Raw genomic sequence first — 23,668 nt, 5'->3', positions numbered from 1 at the left:
CACACACACATATAGTTACTTTCCATCCCTGTACACTTGTTTCAAACTGGCTGCCAGTTAGTATATACTGCCACTCTCCATCATTACTGAACAACAAAACATATTCTTTATTCAGTTTTGCAGTGACAGTACAGCATGTAAAAACCATGAGATTTCAGATATTTCTTCCTTGTGGCATTGACCGATATTGCGTTATGATAACAAGGCGGCTGAGGAACAGCGAGGCAACCTGTTGTTTCGGCAACCACCATTTTCAGAACAATTTTACACCTGCATATAACAATGCTTCACACCAGCTATCACTGTGTCCTCTGCCACTCTGCGCATGGCATGACAGCTCCCCATTTCAGCACTGGAAATGACAGTTATAGCACAAACAGATAACAACACAGACATATACACAACATGCCATTACCCGGGAATAGGCACTGTACACTGCCAATAGCAGAATTTGAACATACATGACATACAAAAATACACGGTAAAGGGAAAAAAAAGAAGCATGCATCCAGGGACAAGTATTTCTTTTAACACAAGCACAAAAGATCCACCAACTTAAGCTCAGTAGCAGAAATGCATTTGTGTTAGGCTGTTGAACTACTGAAATACATATAAATAATGGCCTTCCTAAGCCTATAAATATCAAACCCTATAAAAAAAACTCTTTTTAATTACAACCATTACTGCAGAAGGAAGGATTGGTAAACTTGTAAACAAAGCTTTCAGTGACAAAGCAAAACATTTCATATGCATTTAAGAATAGATGATGAGGTGGTCAAAGGAAAAAAAGTAAATGAAAAAGACACTGAGAAAGAAAGACAAAAAACATATATGACAGTAAAGCAGAGGGAAAGAGAAGGAGAGAGCTGTAAGACGGATCAGGGGACATACTGCAAAGTATCAGGGACTTTAACTGTTTGTCATCGTAAGGCTGAACTGACTCTGACCCTCCTCTGAGCTGCCACAGGAGATACCTCAGGTTTGTCTATGAGATAACCACGAGCGAGACAGACCCCTGCCTCCTTCCATCTCTTTCCTTCATATCTGCAGCTGCCTGTTGGCTTGCTGAGGGCAGCTCCACTTTATTGCAGTTCATCTTATTTATTTATATATTTATTTATTTACTCCTACACCCTCAGTGTGTTAAGGCAAACACACACCGAGGCCTCTCCACTTCTGACAATGTGCCCTGGAATCATCCTCAATTCCAGCTCCACCAATCAGCTGGATCTCTCAGGCCAAAGTGGTCGGGCCGCAGCACACAGCCAACCCCACTTAAAACAAAAATGGTTTTACTCTGATTGGGTTTGTGGACCCCATTCAAATTCTGAACATTTGGAAAATTCCTTATCTCCAACAACACAGTGCCTAGGAACAATCCAGCAGCCCCAAAGGACCCCACCGCCCCCCACCTCGCCCCCCCATTACATAATGCCGCCCCCCCCCTGCCCAACACTCCACTATGAAACATGAACATCATTTGTGGAAAGCACTTTAGTCCTTTTGATGTAATCAGAAAAATAACAATAGCAATTATGCGCACACACACACACACACACACACACACACACAAACCACTCGCCTTTCCCCCCTGGAAAGTACTGCCTACTCATGGGTCCCTGCTTAGCATCTGTTGTGCTTTTTTCTCCCCTGTCCACAGAAGCAGCAGGTATTAAACCGCAGACAAAATGCTGAAAATCAATTAGCGGCAAAAAGATGGCTATCATGGAACACATAAAAGGGCCGCGCAGATTAGCACTCTGTCAATAACGAAAGGCAAACAATACTTAATTACAGTGTGAGCTTCCTCGTCCCCTTCCCGAAAAACAGAGCCCCCCCGGAGTGAGTGCCACTCAGCCTCTCTCTGCGGGGCCGGGCAGAGTGGCTGGACAGACACATTCACATTGGGGGTGGGAGTGGTGAGGGGGGGGGGGTGGGTCGGAGAGGCTTCCTGGAGGGGAGAGAAACCCTCATTACTCCCAACAAGATGGAGGAAAAATCTCTAAAAGGCAGCTATTTAACATATATGGTACAGAGAGAAGCCCATATTTACAGCTGTATTAGAAATACAGAATCAAAGAGGTCTGGGTTTTCTGTAAAACTAGATACCATGAGAGATAATTTCTGCAGCTGCCTTTTCTCAGCCAAATCATCCATTTTTATGTTTAATAAAATATGTATTAGTGTCAGCTGGTGAGCTACAAACAGTGGAGGCAAGGAACTTAACTTTGAACTGATGTTAGTCGTGAACCTGTTTTCATCATTAATAATCTTGACAATTTTAGTTAGGATCAACCATCGGCAGCTGATTCCTTTCTAATTAATTGTGTCTAATGTGGTAGTTACCTTTGCATGACCTAATTTGGTTACAGTTTATGTTAAATTGAATATGTAATTACATTGTGTGCACATCTTCTTACAAATTAATTCATGTGGAACAGGATTATGTAATTACCCAGGTTATCCTACAAGACCTTCCCTCCCCCTAATCCTTGTCCTAATCCTAACCCCAACATCAACTCTTCCTCTAACCCACATTGAAATTCTTAACCTCACCCCAAACCTAAATGTAGCCACAGATCAACCCCAACACTTCATGTAATTACACACATTTATACAAGAATGTGAAACTACACAGTAGTGGGGAGGGGGGGGGGGGGGGTTGTAAATAATACATATTTAACCATAGAGCAATTACATAGTCCCATATGAGTATGGTCCCTAATTTTCATAATGCCAAAGAGGTCAGTTTACATCAAATTGTTTTTATGATTGAAAAAGATTTGTTAATCAAGTAATAAAACAATCAAAAAACAGGTTCAGGATAATTATTTAATAAAGGTAAATTCTCTGCCTCATATAACTGTAGTTCATTGGCCTGTAGAGGTCTGTATTTTTGGTTTATAGCAATCCTACTTGTAATTCTTCATCTTACAGACTCTAAAATAAGACTCTACACCAAACATATCTCCAAGTTCTGCTCATAGAGGTTGACTTCTGAACTTCTCACATCTATTGTTCACATGACTAAACGGTTGAGAGAAGCAAAAAACATTTTTATATTTTCAACATTTTCAAAATTTATATAATCAATATTTTTATATATTTTCAACTTCAGACACCTGAATGGTTGTTATCTGAGCCCCACTGATAAAACTGCCAAACAAACACTGCATGCATCTCCATTCAGTGGTGTTCTCTGATAATGAATAGCAGCTTAGAGAAATTGATGATTCTGGCTTCGCTTCATTTCTGATTGATTGGCTAGCGTTGAAATGACATACAGTTTCTATCTCTGTCAATCTGAGAAAGGAGTCCTTGCTCTGGGTAGTAATGTTTTCATCAGCCTCATCAGAGAATCAAGCCTGTCTTTTCTCTGTCAACACTTGTTAACACGACGATTAATGCCGCTGCTGAAACCAAATGCTATCAACGGTTGCCGGGTGAATGCCGGGGAGGAGGTGACCAAACGCAATTTTGATGGCAGATCTGTCTGTCTTTTTCAACTGATATAAAATAATTAACACTTATCACAACACATGGTGCACTTTAATTCAGATGTACTGATGTCATCTCATTTTCAAGAGTTTTAAACTTGGGGAAAACATGTCTGAAATGAAGTCTTGTACTGAGAATTTCAGCAACCTAAGCTGAGAACTGTAGTGCCTGCTGTCCATTACAGAATGATGGTGTAGGGAACAAATCAAACTCTGCAGTGGTAGTGTGAATGTAGAATGTGTTCTAGGAAATTTCTGTTTAAATTGCACACCGGAAAGTTCAGCCACTGCTCTGTGCAATGCAGATGAAACTGCGGCAAGATGTATTTTGATACCATAGTAAAGTACAGAACAAAGCCTGGAAATTTTGTACACTATGACATTCCCATTAACAATGTTCTCTTTCAACAACTGTGACACCGCAATTTCAAAAATGCATTTTTGCCATTACTTGAAGATGTGCCTATATGCGCTGTATATCAGGACTAGAGATCCAAATCCAATTTAAAAGGATGTACTAAAAAAATGAAAAAAAAAAAACAACAACAAAAACTCCCACTCCCATGAGCCTCAGAGGGTGTCTCCTAACGGATAAGAAGTGTCTTGCCTGGAATGACCATGGGGCACAGGGGAATGGACAATGCGTTACTGCAATGCTTTTAACAGGATTGGATGACAGTGTGAGAGGGCTCTTTCAAGAGCTAGCATTTACCGTATTGATCTTTTCTAGGAAAACTTCAAAAAACGAAGTTAAATTTGGTCTGTTGGTTTTTCTTCTGCCTAATTCCCCTTGATATCAACTAGATAACTGGCACCAGTGAATCTCTGTTACACAGCATTTGAGGCCAAAACATTTTGTGAGCTATTCAGTGAACCCAAGACAACCCTCCCCCACAACCCCCCCCCACCGGGTTGGGCAGCTGGGTTGGGGTGTGCTGGTTGCTGAGTGGAGCGATTTTTGTCAGGCGCCTTGGGTCCTCACGTTAAAATCCGAGAGGTGTTAAATGTCAAAAGAGGATGAAGGGCATTCAGAATTTAATCTTTCTCCATTAATGTGACATTTTGGATTCAATCTTGATAAGCTATCAACTGAAGAGAAACCTTGCCGTTTCTAGGGCCAGTAATTTAAAAATAAATAGGATCTAGATCTAAACAGTTCCTTTGGCAAAACTTATTTATTTATTTATTTAGTTTCTTCCTCAGAGAATTTAAGATGGTGCCAGGTGCAAAAGTGGGCACACACACCCATGCGAGCATTCCCACAAACACACACACAAACAGAGTGCAAGCCTACACCAATAAACCCCTACATACAAGTGAACCACAGCACTACAACACTACTATTTTATCATCTACACTGTGTTGCACTGAATGATATTTAATTTTCCTTGTTTAAGGGTGTCTGGTAAATGGATTGTAATAATAGATGCTCCAAGTACACATAGACACACTAACTTTACATATTGATTTTATCCTTTAAACACTTCAACTCATTTTATGATGGGAGCTCATCCACCGAAAATTAATATGTTGCACACTAACACAGAATCCATTGAACAATGTCCATGGTTTCTTTGTAATTTGTTCTGTAGGCTTTGTGAAACATTAAAACCTATTTTAATAATATTATCCCATCACATCTTATGTTACTGCTGTTAGCACTGTTATCATTATCCTAATGATGTGCATGCACCCAGAGCAAAGAGCATGAAGGGTTAATCAGCGATGGATCAATAAAAACAGAACTGACTGGCCAAAATATTTTTAGCAAAATTAGATTCAATCCATACTCCTGGTGCCGCACATTGATTTATGGCCTGGTTTTAATTGTCTATTAAAATGCAATTACAAGCTGTTGTTGGGTTGAAAAAAAAAAAAGACTGAATTTGCTGGATGCCCCTCCAGAATGCCAATATGACGACTGGGAGTGAACAGTGTCCTGTGCTTTGCTGGAGGATGGAGGACCAAAAAGAGGGGATGGCTTTCTTAGTTCCACGCAAGACACACAGATACCAGTATACACACTCTCATGCGCATACAGGCAAATGCACACACTCAGAGTGAGCCATTTGATTTCAGTTAAGTACTTCACTGTCAACTCGTTATTCTGAACAGCAAAGCTGAGTCTTACATGGGAACAGATAGACAAGCAGAGAGTTGGGTGGACAGGGAGATGGAAAGGTGGGGACAGTTGCTCACAGGCAGACAGATGGATCCATGCAGCTAAAAAGGAGTTGAATAAAATGGACTTCATTTTCATGGTCTCCCTTCTTCTAGGCCCTTTTTACAGGTACTGTCTCATCATCCCAACACCACTGTTTCCCAGCCTCCTAATGAAGCTATTATCATAAGCCTCCATCATCATGTTTACTCAGCACCATGTCTTACCTATTCTCATGATCCCCAACACCAAGAGTCACGTATAGTCATAATAACCCAAAAACCATGGGCTCCCATCATTCTAATCAAGCTATCGTCATTGTCTTCATCTTCATGCACACCTCATCTGTTCTGCTGAGCCCCTCTCTGTCTTCAAGAAACATCTGAAGACACAGCTCTCCTGCTCTCAACTGAGCACCTGAAACACTTCCTCCCTATCTCCTACTAAACTATAAAATGGTTTGGTTGTAATGGTTTAACGCACTTGTTAGCTTTACCTGGTAGTTTGTACCTTGCCTGGCCAACCTTTGTAACTTTGTCATGCAGTAGTTCTAATATTGTTGACACTGTATGGTTTTACTCTTGTGTTGTATTGTACCTTACTTCTAAGGTGCTTTGGATAAAAGCATCTGCCAAATGAATAAATGTAAATGTTAATCATGGATACCCAACACCATAATTCATCCATCATCCTGGTTACTTAATACCATGACTAACTTATTTTATGTTTACTGTATCACCATGGTTTACCCTTTGTCCTGGGTACCCCACCTTCATGAACCCCCATCCCTGTGTTGTCATGGCAACCCCATATATTGCCAAGGCTATTGCTCCTCTCTTTCTCCTCCCTGTGATAGTGTAGTGGAGAGCATGTGCATTGTTCTGATGCATTAAGAGGTCCCAATAAGCCAGCCAAAGCCCTGACACTCATCCTGTATTTATTAGCCTGCTCAGAAAAGCCCTGTCAATAGTCAGACGCTTAGCCTTTCACTTCCACAATCCCCCTCTCTGCACACTCCTCTCTGGTGTCTCCATGAAACTATTGTTTTTGTAATCCTGTCTTCACATTAAAAAGTTTACCATCCAGATGCTTTTTTTTCCCAGAGGGAGTTTGTGGAGTCCTTTCTTTGACAGTATAACATTAGAACAGGCGATGCATGCATTGGAGTAAAACTATTTCCCCTGGTAAGCCAAGATGATCCAGAGCTAAGTCAAGACACAAGACACTTGTAATTACCACGTGTTCTTATAGCTCTGCTTAGGTGTCATGGATCTCACACTTCGGAAGACCCTCCTGCCCGCCAACCTTTTGAAAACACACGTATGTGTATGTCTGTTTGGTGGCAGCCAAGGACAGGGGCACTAACAGTTAAAAGCCCCTTCAGTCAGAAGCTCTATCAGACAGGCTCATTAAGCTGGAGGATGCTTAGAAAGGACTGACCAAAACCAGCTAGGATTTACTGACAAAGCAGAGTGAAACGCATCGTGGGAAATTAAACATGAACGCACTTCTGTCCACTGGACAAGGAGTTTTGATGCGAGCCTCCTTTGTACCTGATGTGGCTCGACAGAGAGAGTCCGCCTGACAAAACTTCCACTGTGCTTACATCACAAACGCGTGGGGGGGGAGAGGCACAGGGCTGCTTGATTACATATCAGAGCAGGGCAATGTTCAGGCTGAACCCCCTGTCACTTTTGCATCTGGATTCCTACGAGCACTTCTTAATCTCTTCATTCTTAATGAGGCACTGATGGGGCCTGACGCCAGTCTGTTCTATTACAATTAGAATACATTAAAGGCAGTGGCAAAGGAGACGGCTAAAAAAAACAGAAGCTTCACAGGCAGTGAACTGTTTGACCCCGATTTTTATAATACCTTTCCCACAATCAGCTACATCCACTCACTTTAGTGAATCGATATCCAAAATGTGCTTTCAAAAGTACATTATCTTAAAAAACATATATAGTCTTGATTCTTTTCTTTTCTAAAGAAGATGCAGATTGCAATGTTAGGGTAAATGTAGCTTCACTTACCAGTCCTGGTTTAACAGTCAATGTAATTGTACTTGAAATTGACCCCAATATGGCTGCAATCTGGAGACGGCTGGTTTTATTTGTTTATTTCTTCGCCTCTGTGTTTTTTCCACGGCTGTCATTTTAGCACAGCTTTTTTTTTGTAAGAGCCCAATCATAATTAACCAAGGCAGTGTCTAATTAGGTGCTAAATAAATCCACACAGGAAAGACTGATTGGTTAATTTTCTTCAGCCATTTACCACCTGTTTTGCTCGATTCATTACCCAATTTGTTAATTTTATCTCCCCAGTTTTCAAGGTTTAATTAAAGGTTGAGGAGGCCAAAAATGACACTTTGAAGACTCTTTCAGTCCCACCTTTCTCTTTCCCCTGTTTTCTCAGCTCTCATAATCATCGCTCATGTTGGCTTCTTCCCTGTGGGGTTGTGTAGCTGTGGCTGCTCAGCTGCATGTGTGAGGAGGAGATGCAATAATAAGAGCTCTTGTGTGTGTGTGTGTGTGTGTGTAGGTGGGGGAAGGGGGGGGGGGGCAGTTGAGCAGATGCAGGTAGAAACAGAGACAGATGGAACAGAAATCCCAAGATGCAGAATTTCCATGACCTCCCTGATCAAATGTGCTCTGTTCTCAGAATGACCCACTCAGACGGAATCCAGGATGCAGATACAGCCCAGACCACATAGACACAGAAACATAGTCCAAGACGCAGAGACAGCAGAGCAGCTTAAAACAGAGGGTTTCTCCACCAGTTTTCTCCACCACCATTTTCTTCAAACTGTCAATGCCATTCTCCTCCATCAGTTCTTCCATCATCATCATCATCATCATCACCATCTCTTTCCTCTGAATTCACACTAACCAGAAAGAAGAAATACAAGAAAACTTCTAACTGTGAAATTCCACTTCTACTCTCAAAACATCTTGTTCAGTCCCTGTCCCTACCCTTAAGGGCGTGGCAACATTCGGCTGTGGATGCATGAAGGCTGACATTCTCTGTGTCTAACCCAATCTGCCTGCGTTCCCCACACGTTCTCACCTCCACCCCCCAGCCATCCCCACTTCACTTTTCATTCCTGGTTTTTTTTTTTTTTTTAAATAACAGACTGCTGTATTGTCATATCCACTCTGTGGCCTTGGCAGCGGCGGCCCCCTGTCAGCATTCAGGAGCGCTTCAGCCCCGATCCACGTCAATGGACTGAATAATCCACATGATCTGCAGGCAGGTTGAGTCAGAGAGACAGAGAGAGAGCGGGGGCAGAGGGAGAGCCAGGGAGGACAGACCGAGAAAAGTAAAGAATTTGAGGCAGCCGTGGCCTTTCATCCTTTCCATTAAAAAAAAATAAATTGACTCTCATTTATTTATTTATTTACTTTTATACCTCTCAGTTAGAAAAGTTGATTTTTTTTTCTCCTTGCAGACAGGAGTCGTCCCCTCCTTTCTGTCACTCTGTCCCTCGATCTCTCACCCCCCTCACAAAACAAATGGTTGCTCTGTTTCCCTTTTCCTCTCTCTTCCCCCAAAACAAATGGCATGAAGGGAAACAGCACTCTGCCAGCAAGGTCATTACAGCAAGGTGCAGCGATGGAGTAGACCTGCTTCCCCTCTCTTCTCTACTCTCTCTCCCCCTGTGCATCTACATATTTCCCACAGCACGGTGCGATTCTCTCTCTTCCCAGAGATGTACACAACTTCTACAGCACAATACTGAGCAACACAGTGTAAAATAATCCCCTTGGAAAACCCATAGCTACATTCCCACACCATCCATGCTAATATGCTCTCTACAGAGGCACAGTATTCCCCTGGTCCCTCCTTTCACCATTATTCTGCTCCTTCCCTTTGCTATTACTTCTTCTACTACATGGTGCTGTTCCCACTCTTCATCCCAGACTAATACACCTTCAACAACACAATGCTTCTCCTCCCACCTAATACATCTCTGGGAGCACAGATTGTTCCTTCTACCACCTCATCCTGCACAAATACACCTTATAAAGCTGAGTTGTGAGAGAGAGGGGGCATTTTGGGGTGATCATGCACCAGCCCAGACCTACTGGAACTGAAAGAAGACACACAGACTTTGAAAACCAATCCGTGCTCATAGTGAAAGGTAAAAAATGGTCCAAAATGAACTATCTGAACTGAATCCAAACGTATACACCAGGTTAAGGGTGTCCTGTGGCCATGCTAATCAGACAGAGAATCGACGGTCTAAGAATGTGCCTGCGCTGTTCAAGACACAAGCATCCCTGGGGCAACCCAATATATGGAAATGTGAAAAACAATGCCCCATGGGTAAATCACAACAGAGTCACAGGAGAGAGCAAACATTGGAAGTATTGCCCATGGTGCAACTGTCAGATGTGCATTAAGAGTCTCCTGCCTCACTCACAAATCATCATCAATCACTCCACCAGATCCTTAGGATGCTGTCAGATCCCTTATGCTGCTGGCCTGTGTTTTCATGGGGAGACAAGGGGGTACAAAGGAGTGTGTGTGTTGGGGGGGGGGGGGGGGGGGGGGGGGGTTGAGGCTGGCAAGAAAAGCAGGGCAGTGCTCTGTGGCTATACTGGGGGGCAGAGAGAGATGGGAGGCGATGCTATAAATCTGGGTACAAGAAGGAAGGTGGGGGTACATTCCAACAAGGTGATTGACTGCTGATGGTTATCCCCCCCCCCCCCCCCCCCCCCCCCCCACACACACACACACACACACACACACATTCCCCAAAAGCCACTCTCTGTCTTCATAATGATGACTGGATTTCTGTCAGTCAGTTCCACTCCATCAAACAACAGGCATAAACATACCCCTGGTTTTTCTTTCTTTCAACAGTGAATGGCAGTAAAGATTCTAGGCACTTTTGATAATAAAGGCTGGGCTGACATACGTTCATCTTTTCCTCCATTTTCTTCACAGGAACAGACAGTTCCTGCTCTTACATAAAATATAATGGCACATTGGTATTTTTAACATATTTTAATACAGGTTTGTGCTTGTCTGAGCCATTCAGCACCGTAGCCTGTATGTGACAAAGAGGACACTGGCTATATTGTGATAACACCCAGCCCATCCACGTGTTTTAACACTGAGCAGGAACCTCATAGATATACTGTCAGCGTTAGACCTGACAGTACTGAGTCAGTAGGTTTTACCCCCTGCATAGTACCATCCATTGCCCCTCTACCTGGGGCACAGTACTGCAAGCTGAAAAGGGCGTGTGGACTGTTGACTGGTACCCCATCCATGGGGTGCATGTAGCAAAGTCCAGCTGAATCACGCTGCGAAAAATCAAGATTAACTGCCGTCAAGGTATTGACAGAGCATCTATAGACATCCTATCTAGTCTAGTGAACTTTCACTCTCCAGTCTTTTTTTCTGCAGTTGATATGACAGAGGCAGGGGCTCCTAGGGACTACCCAATAGGTGAGCATGCTGTCAGAATCACAGAGCTGACATTGCACAGTTGATACTATCCCTTTCAACCAGCAGGAGGGGCAGAAGAAGTGGGAAGATGAGCTAAGAGACCCATTCCAACAACAAACAGTCAAAGCCATTAAGGCATTGTTATGGCAATTAGTGACAATTTAACTGCACAACAGCACTGATCAATGGCAGGGCTCAAAGGGGTGGGAGGGCTTTTATGCAGCCTGACATCACTGGCTCCATAGCCAGTAGGGATGAACTCTAGGTCAGAGAGGTGAGAGGGAGGCCGGGCCTTCCTGACTGCCATGTTAACGATGACTGATCTCTTCCAATTAGAGGTCTTGACAGGTTCTTAACTATTTGTCATTAATCACATCCAGCAACCTCGCCTTTGATTTATGCTTCAACCCTAGTTTTTTTCTCTCTTTCTCCTTTTCCTTCTCTCTTCCTCCACTTTTTCATTCACACCTTCATTCCTACCTTTGTGCTTTGGTAGTTTGGGAATTTCATATTTCCCCTAACAGCCAATAAATCAATGCCTTGACATCGGCTGTTCTTGTGACATTGAGAGGAAAAAATAAAAGCGGGGAGGGGTGTCGACGTGCTTGACACATCCTCAAGGATATGATAGCAAATGACACTGAACATTCCAGGACATTCCCTGTGGATGGAATGCCTAGACCATACTGACAGCAATGCTAACCTCATTGTGGACAGTGATCACAGAGCAGAGATCTCATTTTGAAAGCAAACTCCTTTTATTTAAAAAAAAACTACCCCATGCAATTTCACCGCCGCAGGGTCCACCAAAAATTCTAGTACTCATTTGCCAGTGTCTGGCTCTGAAGATGGTCCAAGACAAACTGAAGATACTCCTTGTTCTTTGGCATGGTTTCATCTGACTGAAACATAGGGTATGCAACGGCAGTATGGGGAGCCAAGGTAGGAGAGCTACAAATGAATTTGATTTGCACACGCGCTGCAGTGAACCCAGGCTTTTGCAGAGAAAGTCAGTGTGAAACACTATGCTTTCCCTAATTCTGAGCAATAAATGGATAAATGGTTGCTGCATTCAGCCCGAATGGGAGGCGATGGAAGACAAATCAATAACACATGAATTAACAATACTTACATAGTCTGTGTCTCCCTTGGAATCATAGTACTCAATGTCACTCTCCTGAAAGAAAACAAGGAGGAAAATATGAGTGTTTAGTCTTATTCAAATGTACAAAACCAGAAAAAAACAACAGCATTTGAATACATCTAGGAATACATAGCCCTTATAAAAACATGTCACTTCCCATAAGAGCATATGTATGTGTTTTCCTCACACAAATAACAGAACACACACACACACACACACACACACACACACACACAGCAATGTTTTCTCAGGCCTGCCCTTTGTTAAGCAACACAGGATGATGTACTGTACACACACAATACATTAAGAATGTGTATCTTTAGTAAATTGTACTGAGAGTAGTATATAGTAGGAAATAATATTTCAGTGTTTCTAGTGAATTTCTAGTGTGTCGCTTGGTTGTCAGAACTGCCCAGAACTGACCTTGTGTGTTAAAACAAGACTCTGATTCTCTGAGATTCCAAGATCCTCTAGCACTCGCCCATAATCACTTTGTGCTTGGTGTGATGATATTCAGGTTTGGTAAAGGGGTACTGGGATGACAGAGATATTTGAGTTGTGAAAGATGGACATTACACCACCATCAACACCCCAAAAATACTGTGACCAAGCTCTTCAGCTGTTGGTTATAACTGCTCAATGTAAAGTGGTTCATCCCACTGCATTAATAAATAAATTGTAAGCTGCTGTTTATTGTGTTGGAAAGTACAATTGTCAAAGATTTGCAACACAATAAAAACACTGCTGTTCACAACACATGCCAGCTTCATTCAACCTTCATCCACCACACTCTACCTTATACGCTGCTTCACCCCACCTCATCAAACCTTCACTAGCCTCATTCCATCCCAGCTCACCTTAGTCTACCTTAACTTACCTCACTCTGTCCCACCAAGTCTTTCCAAGCCTTGGTCCATCTCTGTCCACCTAAACCCATCACACCCCACCTTGCCCAGACCTAACCCTTCCACTTTACTTCGCCTTTGTTCACCTTAACCTGTCTCACTCCACCTTGATCCACCTTAACCCGCTTCACTCCATCTCCCCTATCATAACCCAACTCAGTCCCACCTGAGAGACAAATATAAAGGACCAGCACATTTCTCTCAGTCCTCCCCAATAACACCACAAACTTAAATCAGTGAGGACACAAATAAATATATGAAGAAAGAGACAAAATAAACATGTGAGAAAATAGAAAGGAGCCAGATGAAGGGAAATAATCCTGCTGGGGTTAATAAAACTGCCTGGGGTTATTTTCATTTTTTACTTGACTGGTTTCTGCAGATTTCATGATGGCAGATGGAGTGTGTTCTGCTAAGGAAGGCATTAATGACAGAGCTGTGCACCACACACCAGCTATTAGTCCAAACAGCAGTCTCAGCCACCAGGAAGAACCTGGTCCAACTGCAACAGAGAACATTAGCTGCAAAGTCAACTTGAAGAACTTAGTGGGAAGACAAAGATAGATAGAGAAAGAGAGAGAGAGAGAGTGAGATGGAAGAAAAAGTGATGTGGGAAATGGAGGGGGGGGTCAAGAAATAGAGAAAGGGATGAGAGAGAGAGAAAAAGATAGAGAGGGTGAGAAAGAGAGGGAGAGCAAATGGGAGAGAAAGGGGAAGCGAGCAAAGTAGAAACGGTTATTCAGAGTAAAGTCTCAATGGCAGCAGTGAAAGGGGGCAGGAGGCGATCACACAGGGAGTGGGTATGATAACATTGTTGCGCCTCTATCAGAGTCGGTCCCAAAGACAGAGTGGAAAGAAAGCGAGACGCTCTGTCTGAGGAGCAAACTCCCTCCCACCGCTGGGCTTGCCCGCGTCTCGCCTCCCAGATTCAGAGTAAGCCTCCTATCTGTCAAGCCTCATGCAATAGCTTTCGATTGGACACGGTACACTGTGGAGGGAGTCGAAATACCTTTTCTATTAAAGGAATCTGGGAGAGCCTCCAATGGCATCAATGTAGTGCAAATACACATGAAAGGGGATCTGAGATTAAATATTAGAACCAGAGAACCATCGCTGCGCCTTGGAATATTAAAAGCTCCAAAAATAGAACTGACAATACAAACAGAATGCACGTCAGTCGCTGCAACGGTTTGACAGCTTGGCTCCACTTTGAAAATAATGGATGCATATTCCTGGAGAATTCCCCTTGAATGTGGCAGTGCAACATCACCCTCTGAGATTAAACACAGATGCATAAGCCACGGCACAAAAGTCTGCTCTACTGAGCCTGCCCCTGAACTATAGTATATCTGTAGCGCCATAACTATATTACAGGTGGAGAATGGTAGAATGGAGGAAGGCTCAGATTACATTCCTGTGGGAGTGTTCCAGGCCTCATTTGAAAATTATTTTGAATTCACTCTGGACTACAGCTGCCCCATCTTCATACTGTGCAAAAATGTCCAGAACGCGTCTGTTGGCACATCCACGGATCTAATGTGGCACTTTGACGTGGCTCTCCACTGCTGCTAGACCAGCAGGGTGTCAGTCTGACAGAGTGGGGTCCCAGCCGGGATCAGGCCTGGCTGTTCACAATAATGACATTATTCACTCACATATCTGGCAGCTTTATCTAGGGCGACTTGCAGAGCCTACAATTTCACACAACTTTATAGCAGTCTGCACCTTCCAATTTAACTCCCGATTATACATCAGGACAGGCATCTAGGGACAAAGCAAATGCAAAGTCCCTTGCTTCAAGGGTAAACGAGGTTTCCAACATGTAATCTTCTGGTCAGAAGCCCGGTCCTCCAGAGCACTACTCCACACTATAGACCATGGCTGATGCTGCTCAATGACTGCATGCGGCTCGCCATTTGTTTGCACTTTAGATGTCCTGTCTGAGTAATTACAGAGTAGAGTGACAAAAAGTTAAATGTTTTGTCCCATTTAACAGTAAACATAAGCAAGAAACCTGTGTGGAAATGGAATCAGCTGCAACACGTTTATCCCCAAACGCTCCCAACCTCCCCGCCACCCTGCCTTCTAACACCACAGGAAAGGGACAAACCTTCCCTCTTATCTGCAGCACAGCGGTGGCCCAGCAGTCATCGCGGTGCAGGTCTGCCACGCTGCTGTCCGGGCCCTACACCGTCGTGCGTGGCCTCTCTGGGACCCGCCTTGTTATTATTCTCTCTCAGACAAGGACGTGCATTCCCAAGGGCACTGGCGGCATGAATCGGTCTGGAATTTTTTCTCTTTTTTTCCTCCATTGGTCATGGTCAGGAGATGAGGAGAGGTAGATTGCTGCACCCATTCCAGCCATTCCATAAGCCATACAGCAAAGTGTGTAATGTGGTTATGCTGGCGAGGGCCACTCATTCCTACTCTCCAGATTGGCAATGGCCAAGGGTCTGCTGTAGTGCTCACACAGTGACAGCACCCTTGAAAGGTGGGGGGAAACACTTCAACAGTCTTTTTTTTATCACTGAGAAGCGCAAAATTTTGAGGATAGTACGCCTTGTGAAAATGACACTTTTCCTGTGGCTCAAGCTTCACTTTGGAAGAACGACTCTGCTTCCACACACACACACACACACACACACACACACACACACACACACACACACACACACACACACACACACACATGCACACACACACACACACACACACACACACACACATGCACACACACACACACACAAAATGTAGAAGTAATGACAAAAAGTGATATAAGATTAAATTAGTCATTCCTCTCACAGGAAAGTCTATAGATTTTTTGCTTTGTGGTTCTATTGAATAGATTTTGATTGCCCGCCAACTCTGAGTATCACTTCTTCACGTCTACTGTAACAGACTTCAGGAATGCATTAAAACATTAATCTGGGATTAAAACACGCTAAATAAAGTTGCAAAATGACAAAAATGGTGACACTGTAACCGGCACGAGACAGCGTGCAGCATGTGAGATTGCTGTACAGGGTGGGTGACTGTGTGCACTGCCTCTGCCCAGGCCAGGGTGCCGCCTTTACATTTCATGCTTTTTCACTGTCCCATTTCCACACCCCACGCTCCCCCGTTTTACCATAGAAAGCTATGCCACAGGCTATGATTCCATGAGATGGAGGGTGTGAGCAGCAAGGCGGGGAAGGGAGGAAGGTGGGGGGGATGGCCACATGGCGTTGAAAATAGCTCTGCACTGCTGAGACACCGGCCCTCTGGCTGCGGATGGTGTTTTGCAGAAATGGCAGGATTGATGGTGTCCCTCTGCTGCCCAATCCCCCCCCCCCCCCCCCCCCACCCATAGCAACAAGGTGATATATGTCCCTCACCTTCTCTCTGTATGTTTAGCCCAGCTACGTTTTCAGTCATTTTGTCAAGGCACTATAAAAGCTCTCTGACACAAAGGTGCTGCTTCTATGTTGATGGATGGGACAAACCCACACCAGGGTGTTGCTGCTGTCTGCCCCTCAGAATCGACTGCACACTCTTCAACTGTTGAACACTGGAAATAGCTGCCAATTCTTGAGCTTCAAAAAGGCTCCTCAAGGGTTATAGTGGTTGTTCCATTGCATTTGGAGTAATGTTTCAATGTAACAGTGTAACATGCAGATGACCTAAATTGCATGGATTTGTGCCATTTCTCCCTCAGAGACACCCTTCAAATTGTGGAAGTTATCCTGTAATCATGTAGTCAAATTACTTGTTAGTGATCTGTTACAGAAACAATAGGTAACAAATTTGTCCACAGTCTAAATGTTTAAAACACAGTAGGCCTCTGCTCCTGTTCCTTTACACAAGGTACCTAACCTGCTTTGTAAATATCCAACTGCATAAATGAGCTATCTGGAAAAAATGTAAAATAATTCAAACCACACAAAAGAGGCAACAAAGAAAGCAATACACTGTCCCTCCAGTTTACAGTCTGAGAATCACATTAAAGACAGGACAATGGCTCAAGAACCCCAGAAGGAGGTGCTGTAAGGAGAGATGATGCTTTCTGGATGGGAGGGCAGACATGTCAACCCTGGGCTCCTAAAGCCTCTGTGTGCCGCACCAGGCCGATCCTAATGAAAGCTGCAGTCACAGTTTCAGAGGCTTCATAAATTCAATTAAGATGAACAGCACTGATCGAGGCTGGCAGGTGCCAGAGGCGAGGACCTCTACTGGGGTCGGAGCTTCTTTTTCATCAGGCGCACCGAGGGCCAGCTTTTCTGTCAGCTCAGAGATCTTTCTTATTGGGTATGAGATGGCTCACTCCTGTCATGTTCAGCTTTGCTGGGTGTAACCAGATCTCAAATCTGTCACAAGTAACACAGGCAGTGAATGGAGGTTTTTCTTTTTTTGTTCCAACAGCACTCATAAAAATTAAATGTTTGTTCTGTTGAACAATTTTCTGCAAGAAACAGACCTGACAACAGCTCAGTACCCTGAATCTAAGCAAGCGTGAGACAAGCACTTGGAGTGAAAAAATCCTATTTTTACGAAAATGGGACTTTATAACAATTTTTTTTTGCAGTACACCCTGCTTATATGTGAAAACTGCTTCAACAGTTGTCTGAATACTTTTGAATTTTACAAACATTGCTGGGAACAAGATTCTTTCTCACCAACAGACCTGAGGTCTCTCCCTCACCAATAGACCTGAGGCCAGTTTAATCCCCATATATATGAATATGTCAACAGCTAGGGAGTTAGCTATCTGGATGTAAATGGCAGTATTAACAAACAGGCGCACACGTGGGCGGGGGGACATTTCTTTCAGACAGATCACTTAGTATCTGGGATAAGGGAATAAATATAAATTTTGTTATATCCTGTTATCTATAACAATATAGCGCTTAGCATACAAATATGCATTAGTAAAAAAACTGTGACTTATTCCCTCTGTTGGATTTTTCTGTTCACCTCACACGTTCTTCTCATTTTTTAAAATTTAGTGTTCATGAGGGTAGTTTTATGGGGCATTATTGAATCTGAAGTTATGGGCAGCCAACGTAAATGTGTGAAGCACTCTACAAATTCTATCATACTGCTCAGGAGGTATGCAAATTTATGAATGTGTGGGAACTGTGAAATCATACATTATCATACATCATAAAGCAGAGTGACACTTTGAGGTGGGAGGCCCATGTCTCCATTGACTTATCTCAGTTCCCCTCAGCACTCATGTCCTCCCCCCATTACCTGGAATCCACCTGTTTCTCAGATGGAGGATGAGAAGCAAGGTTTCCCAATTACTGTGGGCATAAAGCTGGCTCCTTTTAACACAGGGGCAATGAGCACCAGCTCAGGCTTGGCATCATCTCTCATGTCAGCCAATTTTTGCCCTCGCACATTTTCACAAACACGTGCAACGCACATGCGCACACATACACAGAGGCATCCTTGGACACGCAGGCCACCTCCCATCACCCCCCGGGTAGATGGGCCTGTCTGCTTCCCAATTAGTGGCCATCTGGAGCGGTTGGCCCTCGGTCTCGGCAGGGGCGGAGGGGGGCAAGGGTTAAGCACATGTTTAATGAAGCGCAGTGCCAGAACTCTACCTGCAATCCCACCACTTCCATGGGGCCACAGATGATCACTGCCGCTTACACCCAACAAACAGGAGCCACAAAAACAACTTCTGATCATTTTGGGAGTTTGAAAATGTTGATGAATTATTCAGAGATAAAGGTAATGAAAAGATGCAAAGGACCTTTTCTGGGGCTTGGTTTTCAATAGCGGATTGAAACAGAAAAACGGCAATCAAATCCAGAGAAAGTGTTTGGCCTGAGTGTATTAAGACACAGCAAAGAACTTGAATGTGAATGAAGACAAACTGCTAAATGCCTTGTACCTTTGCTTTCATGTGTTCTCTGAGAGAACAATCTAAAGTGACCTTGGAACATGCGTGTAATTTGTATATGTGCTTTCGTTCTCCATAAGAATGGATGTCATCAACATCATCAGCAATCCTGCTCTTCCATTGGTCTGTACAATAGAGGGCAGGGGAGGTTGAGGCCTGGGCTCCTTTCAACTTCAGCAACCCCCCCACTCAATTGCTCTTTCTTAGAGGATGTGAGCATCGGAGAGTTTCCAGAAATGAACGGGCTGTGCAGATGAAGGGGAAAATATCCTCGCTTTGTTCTTCAGCCTCCTCGAGACGCACCTGGACATACAGCTGCTCTGTCACCAGACGCTGAGATGGCAGTGGAAATGCCAGGTCTGCCCATGTCCTCTCGGAGATGGGAATGTGGTTGTGTGTGTGTCTGTGTGTGTGTGTGTGTGTGTGGGGGGGGGGGGGGGGGGGGGTAGTGACATGGGACGGATCTGTGAGCAGCAGCCTAACGGGCTCCTGCATAAACAGATGCGAATGCTTACATTAATCCTGTCTGACAGTGCATCCGTATGCTTGTTTTCACTCCTCTTATTGTCTAAAGTGACCCCCCCCCCCCCATGCGTTGTTTTATTTCTTTGTGTTTCCTTATCCACAATCAAAGATCTGGGAGGACTGAATACAGTGAGGTTTTCAAACACTGAGGCTTTGCTCTGTGGTTCTGCTTCTCAGAGACACAGGCGGGAACTGTTCCGACTCCTCGACCTTAGAGGAAAAAGAGGAGGAGGCACCGCTGGCTGTGACTGTGTTGTAACTGTAACTTCACTTGTGCCTGTTGTGCTGTTTCCTTATTCTCAAACTTACACCACAAAGCCGTGGGTGAGAGGGCACAAAAGCACATGCAGGTCTCAGCTTGGTTCCACAGACACAACGCCTCCTTTGCAAATCAGATGCATATATTTGTTTGATTAGACAGTTTAGTGGGGAGATTAAGGAAGGCCAGATAAAAGGGAACTGTCGTATTTGCAGACTCAAATCATTTAAACCCCAAAACTCCAGTACGCTACTCTGTGATAGTACCCTTGACTCGCTGCGCCTCGGGCTCATTTATATAAATGTTATGATAATGAATACATGTGGGACAGAGGGCTGCAGATGCAAATTGGCCGATAGGCGAGATGAGAATCTGATCGGCGCGGCATTTGTGAAGAGAGACGTCACCTGAGGGACAGGGTGACCTTGGCCGTTTCAGAAGGGAAACCACACATATGCATACCAGCAGACACGCAGACATGTACTCACACACACACACACACACACAGTTTAGCAGTCAGTGCTGGTTCTCTGTGCACAGCAGCAGTATGAGAGGGACAATCCAGGGCCTTGACAGACACACAGACAGACAAACAAGCAATGTGACACACAGGAAGATGCCGGACATTACCCTGGCCCCTCTGCACAACTGATCTGTGTGCACACATCCTCATCATCATCATCATCATCATCATCATCATCATCATCAACAACAGCAACAACAACAACAGCCTGGCCTACTAATTGGCAATCACTTATCTCAGCAGCCGCACACCGGTGGAGTGAGAGGCACAGTTCCTGCCCGCCTGCTTGCCCGGCTGCCTGGAAATGGAGCTTAATTGAGGAGCTATTTATAAAGAGTGATCACCAGAGCATGGTAGCTAACCGGCATTATTTACACACCTTTGAGTCATACTAAGTGGAGCCATTGCACTGCCTTTAAATCTTTATTTTATACCTCTTCACTGGGGCACAGCCCATTGCCACAACTCCTCCACTCCCACCCCATACACCACACCCAGGCCAGGGAGGACATCTTCGCATTACCACGGGATATAGGGCAATTTTTTTTTTCAGTTCCTCCTCATTCACAGTTAATAGTGCTTATCTTTATGCCTTATCCACTTTATAATTGTGCAGTCTTCCTTAGTGCCACTACACCAACACCTGTACTAATGTCCCACATCCTCTTCTAATCAGTGATTCGATATCAGGTAACCATAACCTTTAATCCTAAACCCTTAGTTCATTTTGCTTTGAGTCAGTGGCAACTTGGAGTCACTATCTAAACCTCTTCCCTTTGACCTGTTTTGTTCATGATCTGAGCCGAGTGTCAGGCAGACTGAGGCCATGACACATGCACATGCATGCACACAAACACATGTACAACTGTGAACTGTGTGGCATGCTCAGTATCTGATTATATACAAGCATGTGTTTGTACACTTTTGCTTGCATGTTATCCAAAGCAACGTTTTACAGTTGTAGCAGGTTTCATCATGAGTAAATCAGAGTCTGCTCTGCCATGCCATCTCCAGTCTACATGAACCTTCTGTAAGATTACTGTGACACCCAGTGGACTACTGAGTGGTCCAGGAAACCAATCACTGTACATGCTATGAGTTTAACAGGTTCCCCAAATCCCATGGACATCTCTGCCCTCTGTACTGTGGTGATAGACTTAAACCAAGCTCTTGAGATGCACTATATTCCAGGAAGTTTCCAGAGCAAAGGGACTGGCAATGTCATACACATGAGTTGACTCCCCTTCAGGACTGCTGAAGATCACAGAAAATGGAGCTGAACAGACTGCGAATCTGGTCTGTCCCTATGCTTTAGAGGGTGCGACAAATTAGGATTCAGCCCACTGGAGTCTGCAGTGCACCCCCATTCGTCTCAGGGGCCATACAGTCCCTCTCTGTGCCACTCACATCACACCCTGAGCCAAAACTGTTTCGCATGTTAATAGCCCCGGCCGTAACTCCAGTGGCTCTCTCCCTAGCTTCTCTTATGTCTTTCTCCCTCGCTTACCTCTCCTTCCCTGTCCCTCTCCGCTGCTATCTTCCTCTCCCTCTAGCTCCCCTTCCCTATCCCTCCTTCCATCTCTGCTTCTCCCTCTAGCTTTTATGCCCTGTCCCTCTCCTGCTATCTTTGTCTCCCTCCAGGCTTCCTTCAGTCTACCTCTCTAGATCCACATCCCTCTCTCCCTCCAGCTCTCCTTCACTCTTGCTCCATTTCTCCTTCACTCCCCTTTTCACCCTCTGGTGCTCCTTCACTCAGTCACTCTCATTCTATCTCTCCTTTCCTTCTGCCACTCTTCGATTCACCTCTGTTTCAGATATGGAGGGAGTAAAATCTGTAGTGATGGTGTCCTTCTGTCTCCACGTCAGACGAGGAAACAAGGCCCAGATATTCAATACGATCTCTCAGATATATTCACCACTCACCTGTTAATACAAAGCCGGGAGGAGGCTCTTTAGTTCATGGTGGATGTTACTGAATGCAGGTCATTGAGATATGCAGGATGGCACAGTACGAAAAAGGTAACTTTTGAGGAATTCAGCAGGACGCCTCTGACTTCTCCGGTTCTTTCAGCAAGTACAGGGTATTTTCTTGTTGCCATAGAAACAGTCACCTCTGCTCTAAATGACAATGTTGGTTTGCGTTCTCCGGCTCTCTCTCTCGCCCGTTCCCGCTGTCCATCTTCCTCTGTTCTGTCCTCTCTGATTCTGTCCGTCTGATTTGCTGCAGTGTTGCAACATAATTACTGCTCGTGTAGATTTGATGCTTCATACATTTTTAGTAGTGCTTCAGAAACAATCCCATATGTTCTGTGTCGATAGGTATGGCAGCGGTAGCACCTGGTCCCTACCCTCTGATCTACAGGGAATCTGCTATTATCCTCCAAAAATAAACAAGAATTGTTGCCATAAATAGACAATATGTACTGTGTGTACAGGATGCACAATAAAGTCACCTTCAGAATCTATTTCCCATAGGTCCTTTGAAGTTTGCAAATTATATACTTTATGCAGCAAGACTTTGAGTAGTCTTTCACACGAGCATGCAGCTGTAATCAACAGTGTTTGGGAACCTCAGAGAATGAAGACTCCATAAACTGGACCTGTCTCTCCCAAGAGTCTGATAAACACAAAGTCACAGGAGGACCTAGAGGGACCTCCTGAAAAATGATCAAAACTTGCCTGTATGAATAATGTATTAGGTACATGCTATCATATTTATGTATTGGCTTTTAACTGCATGCTTTTCAAAAGCATAGAAAGGAATAAAATAATAATAATAAATAATCAAAAGGATTCATAAAGTTACTTATATTATTAATTATAAACATATAAATTAATTAATTATAAGCTGTTGTCCTTGTCAATGAATTAATGATCCAAAAATTTGTAGAAATTTTTGTAGGATTTCACACCACTGATATTTGACAGAATGACACAGCAGTATTTCCTAATCATATAGGATGTTTGGAAGATCAACTGTTTCAAACAACTATGACTAAGGAAGACAAGGTTAGTGAAATGAATGATAAATAAGCATCTATAAATTGATCATTTTTCATTCTCATTTGAGAATTCACTCATTGAGGTCAACCAAAACTAAGCACATGTGATGGCCATGTCCAGAATCTCCTTCCCACTCCCTTTCTGTTTTTAAAGAAAGATTCTTCATACTGGTGCTGTCATGCTGTTGGAAGCACAACTACAAAGAGTTAATTCAATCATTCTTTGTTTCCTCTTTGAAAGTCACCCTAGTGGCCAGTGTCATGAGGGAGTCCCTGAACGCTCACCCAGGGTACCAAGCACAGTT

General features: G+C 43.9%; 1 protein-coding gene across 2 annotated transcripts in view; it reads right to left on the bottom strand.

Annotated features, from left to right (window-relative positions):
- The window catches only part of cacna2d2a (calcium channel, voltage-dependent, alpha 2/delta subunit 2a), a 240,171-nt gene that overhangs the window by 68,651 nt on the left and 147,852 nt on the right, over positions 1 to 23,668 (bottom strand). For both annotated transcript variants that reach the window (XM_036532940.1, XM_036532941.1), the window contains exon 5: positions 12,248 to 12,292. In XM_036532940.1, the coding sequence (XP_036388833.1) occupies positions 12,248 to 12,292 (45 nt within the window). The remainder of the gene's footprint in view (positions 1 to 12,247; positions 12,293 to 23,668) is intronic.

Source organism: Megalops cyprinoides, chromosome 7 (assembly GCF_013368585.1).
Source record: "Megalops cyprinoides isolate fMegCyp1 chromosome 7, fMegCyp1.pri, whole genome shotgun sequence".
In the NCBI taxonomy this organism is placed as follows: Eukaryota; Metazoa; Chordata; class Actinopteri; order Elopiformes; family Megalopidae; genus Megalops; species Megalops cyprinoides.
Note: the sequence above shows the minus strand (reverse complement) of the source record. Positions and strands in the feature narration are given on the sequence as shown.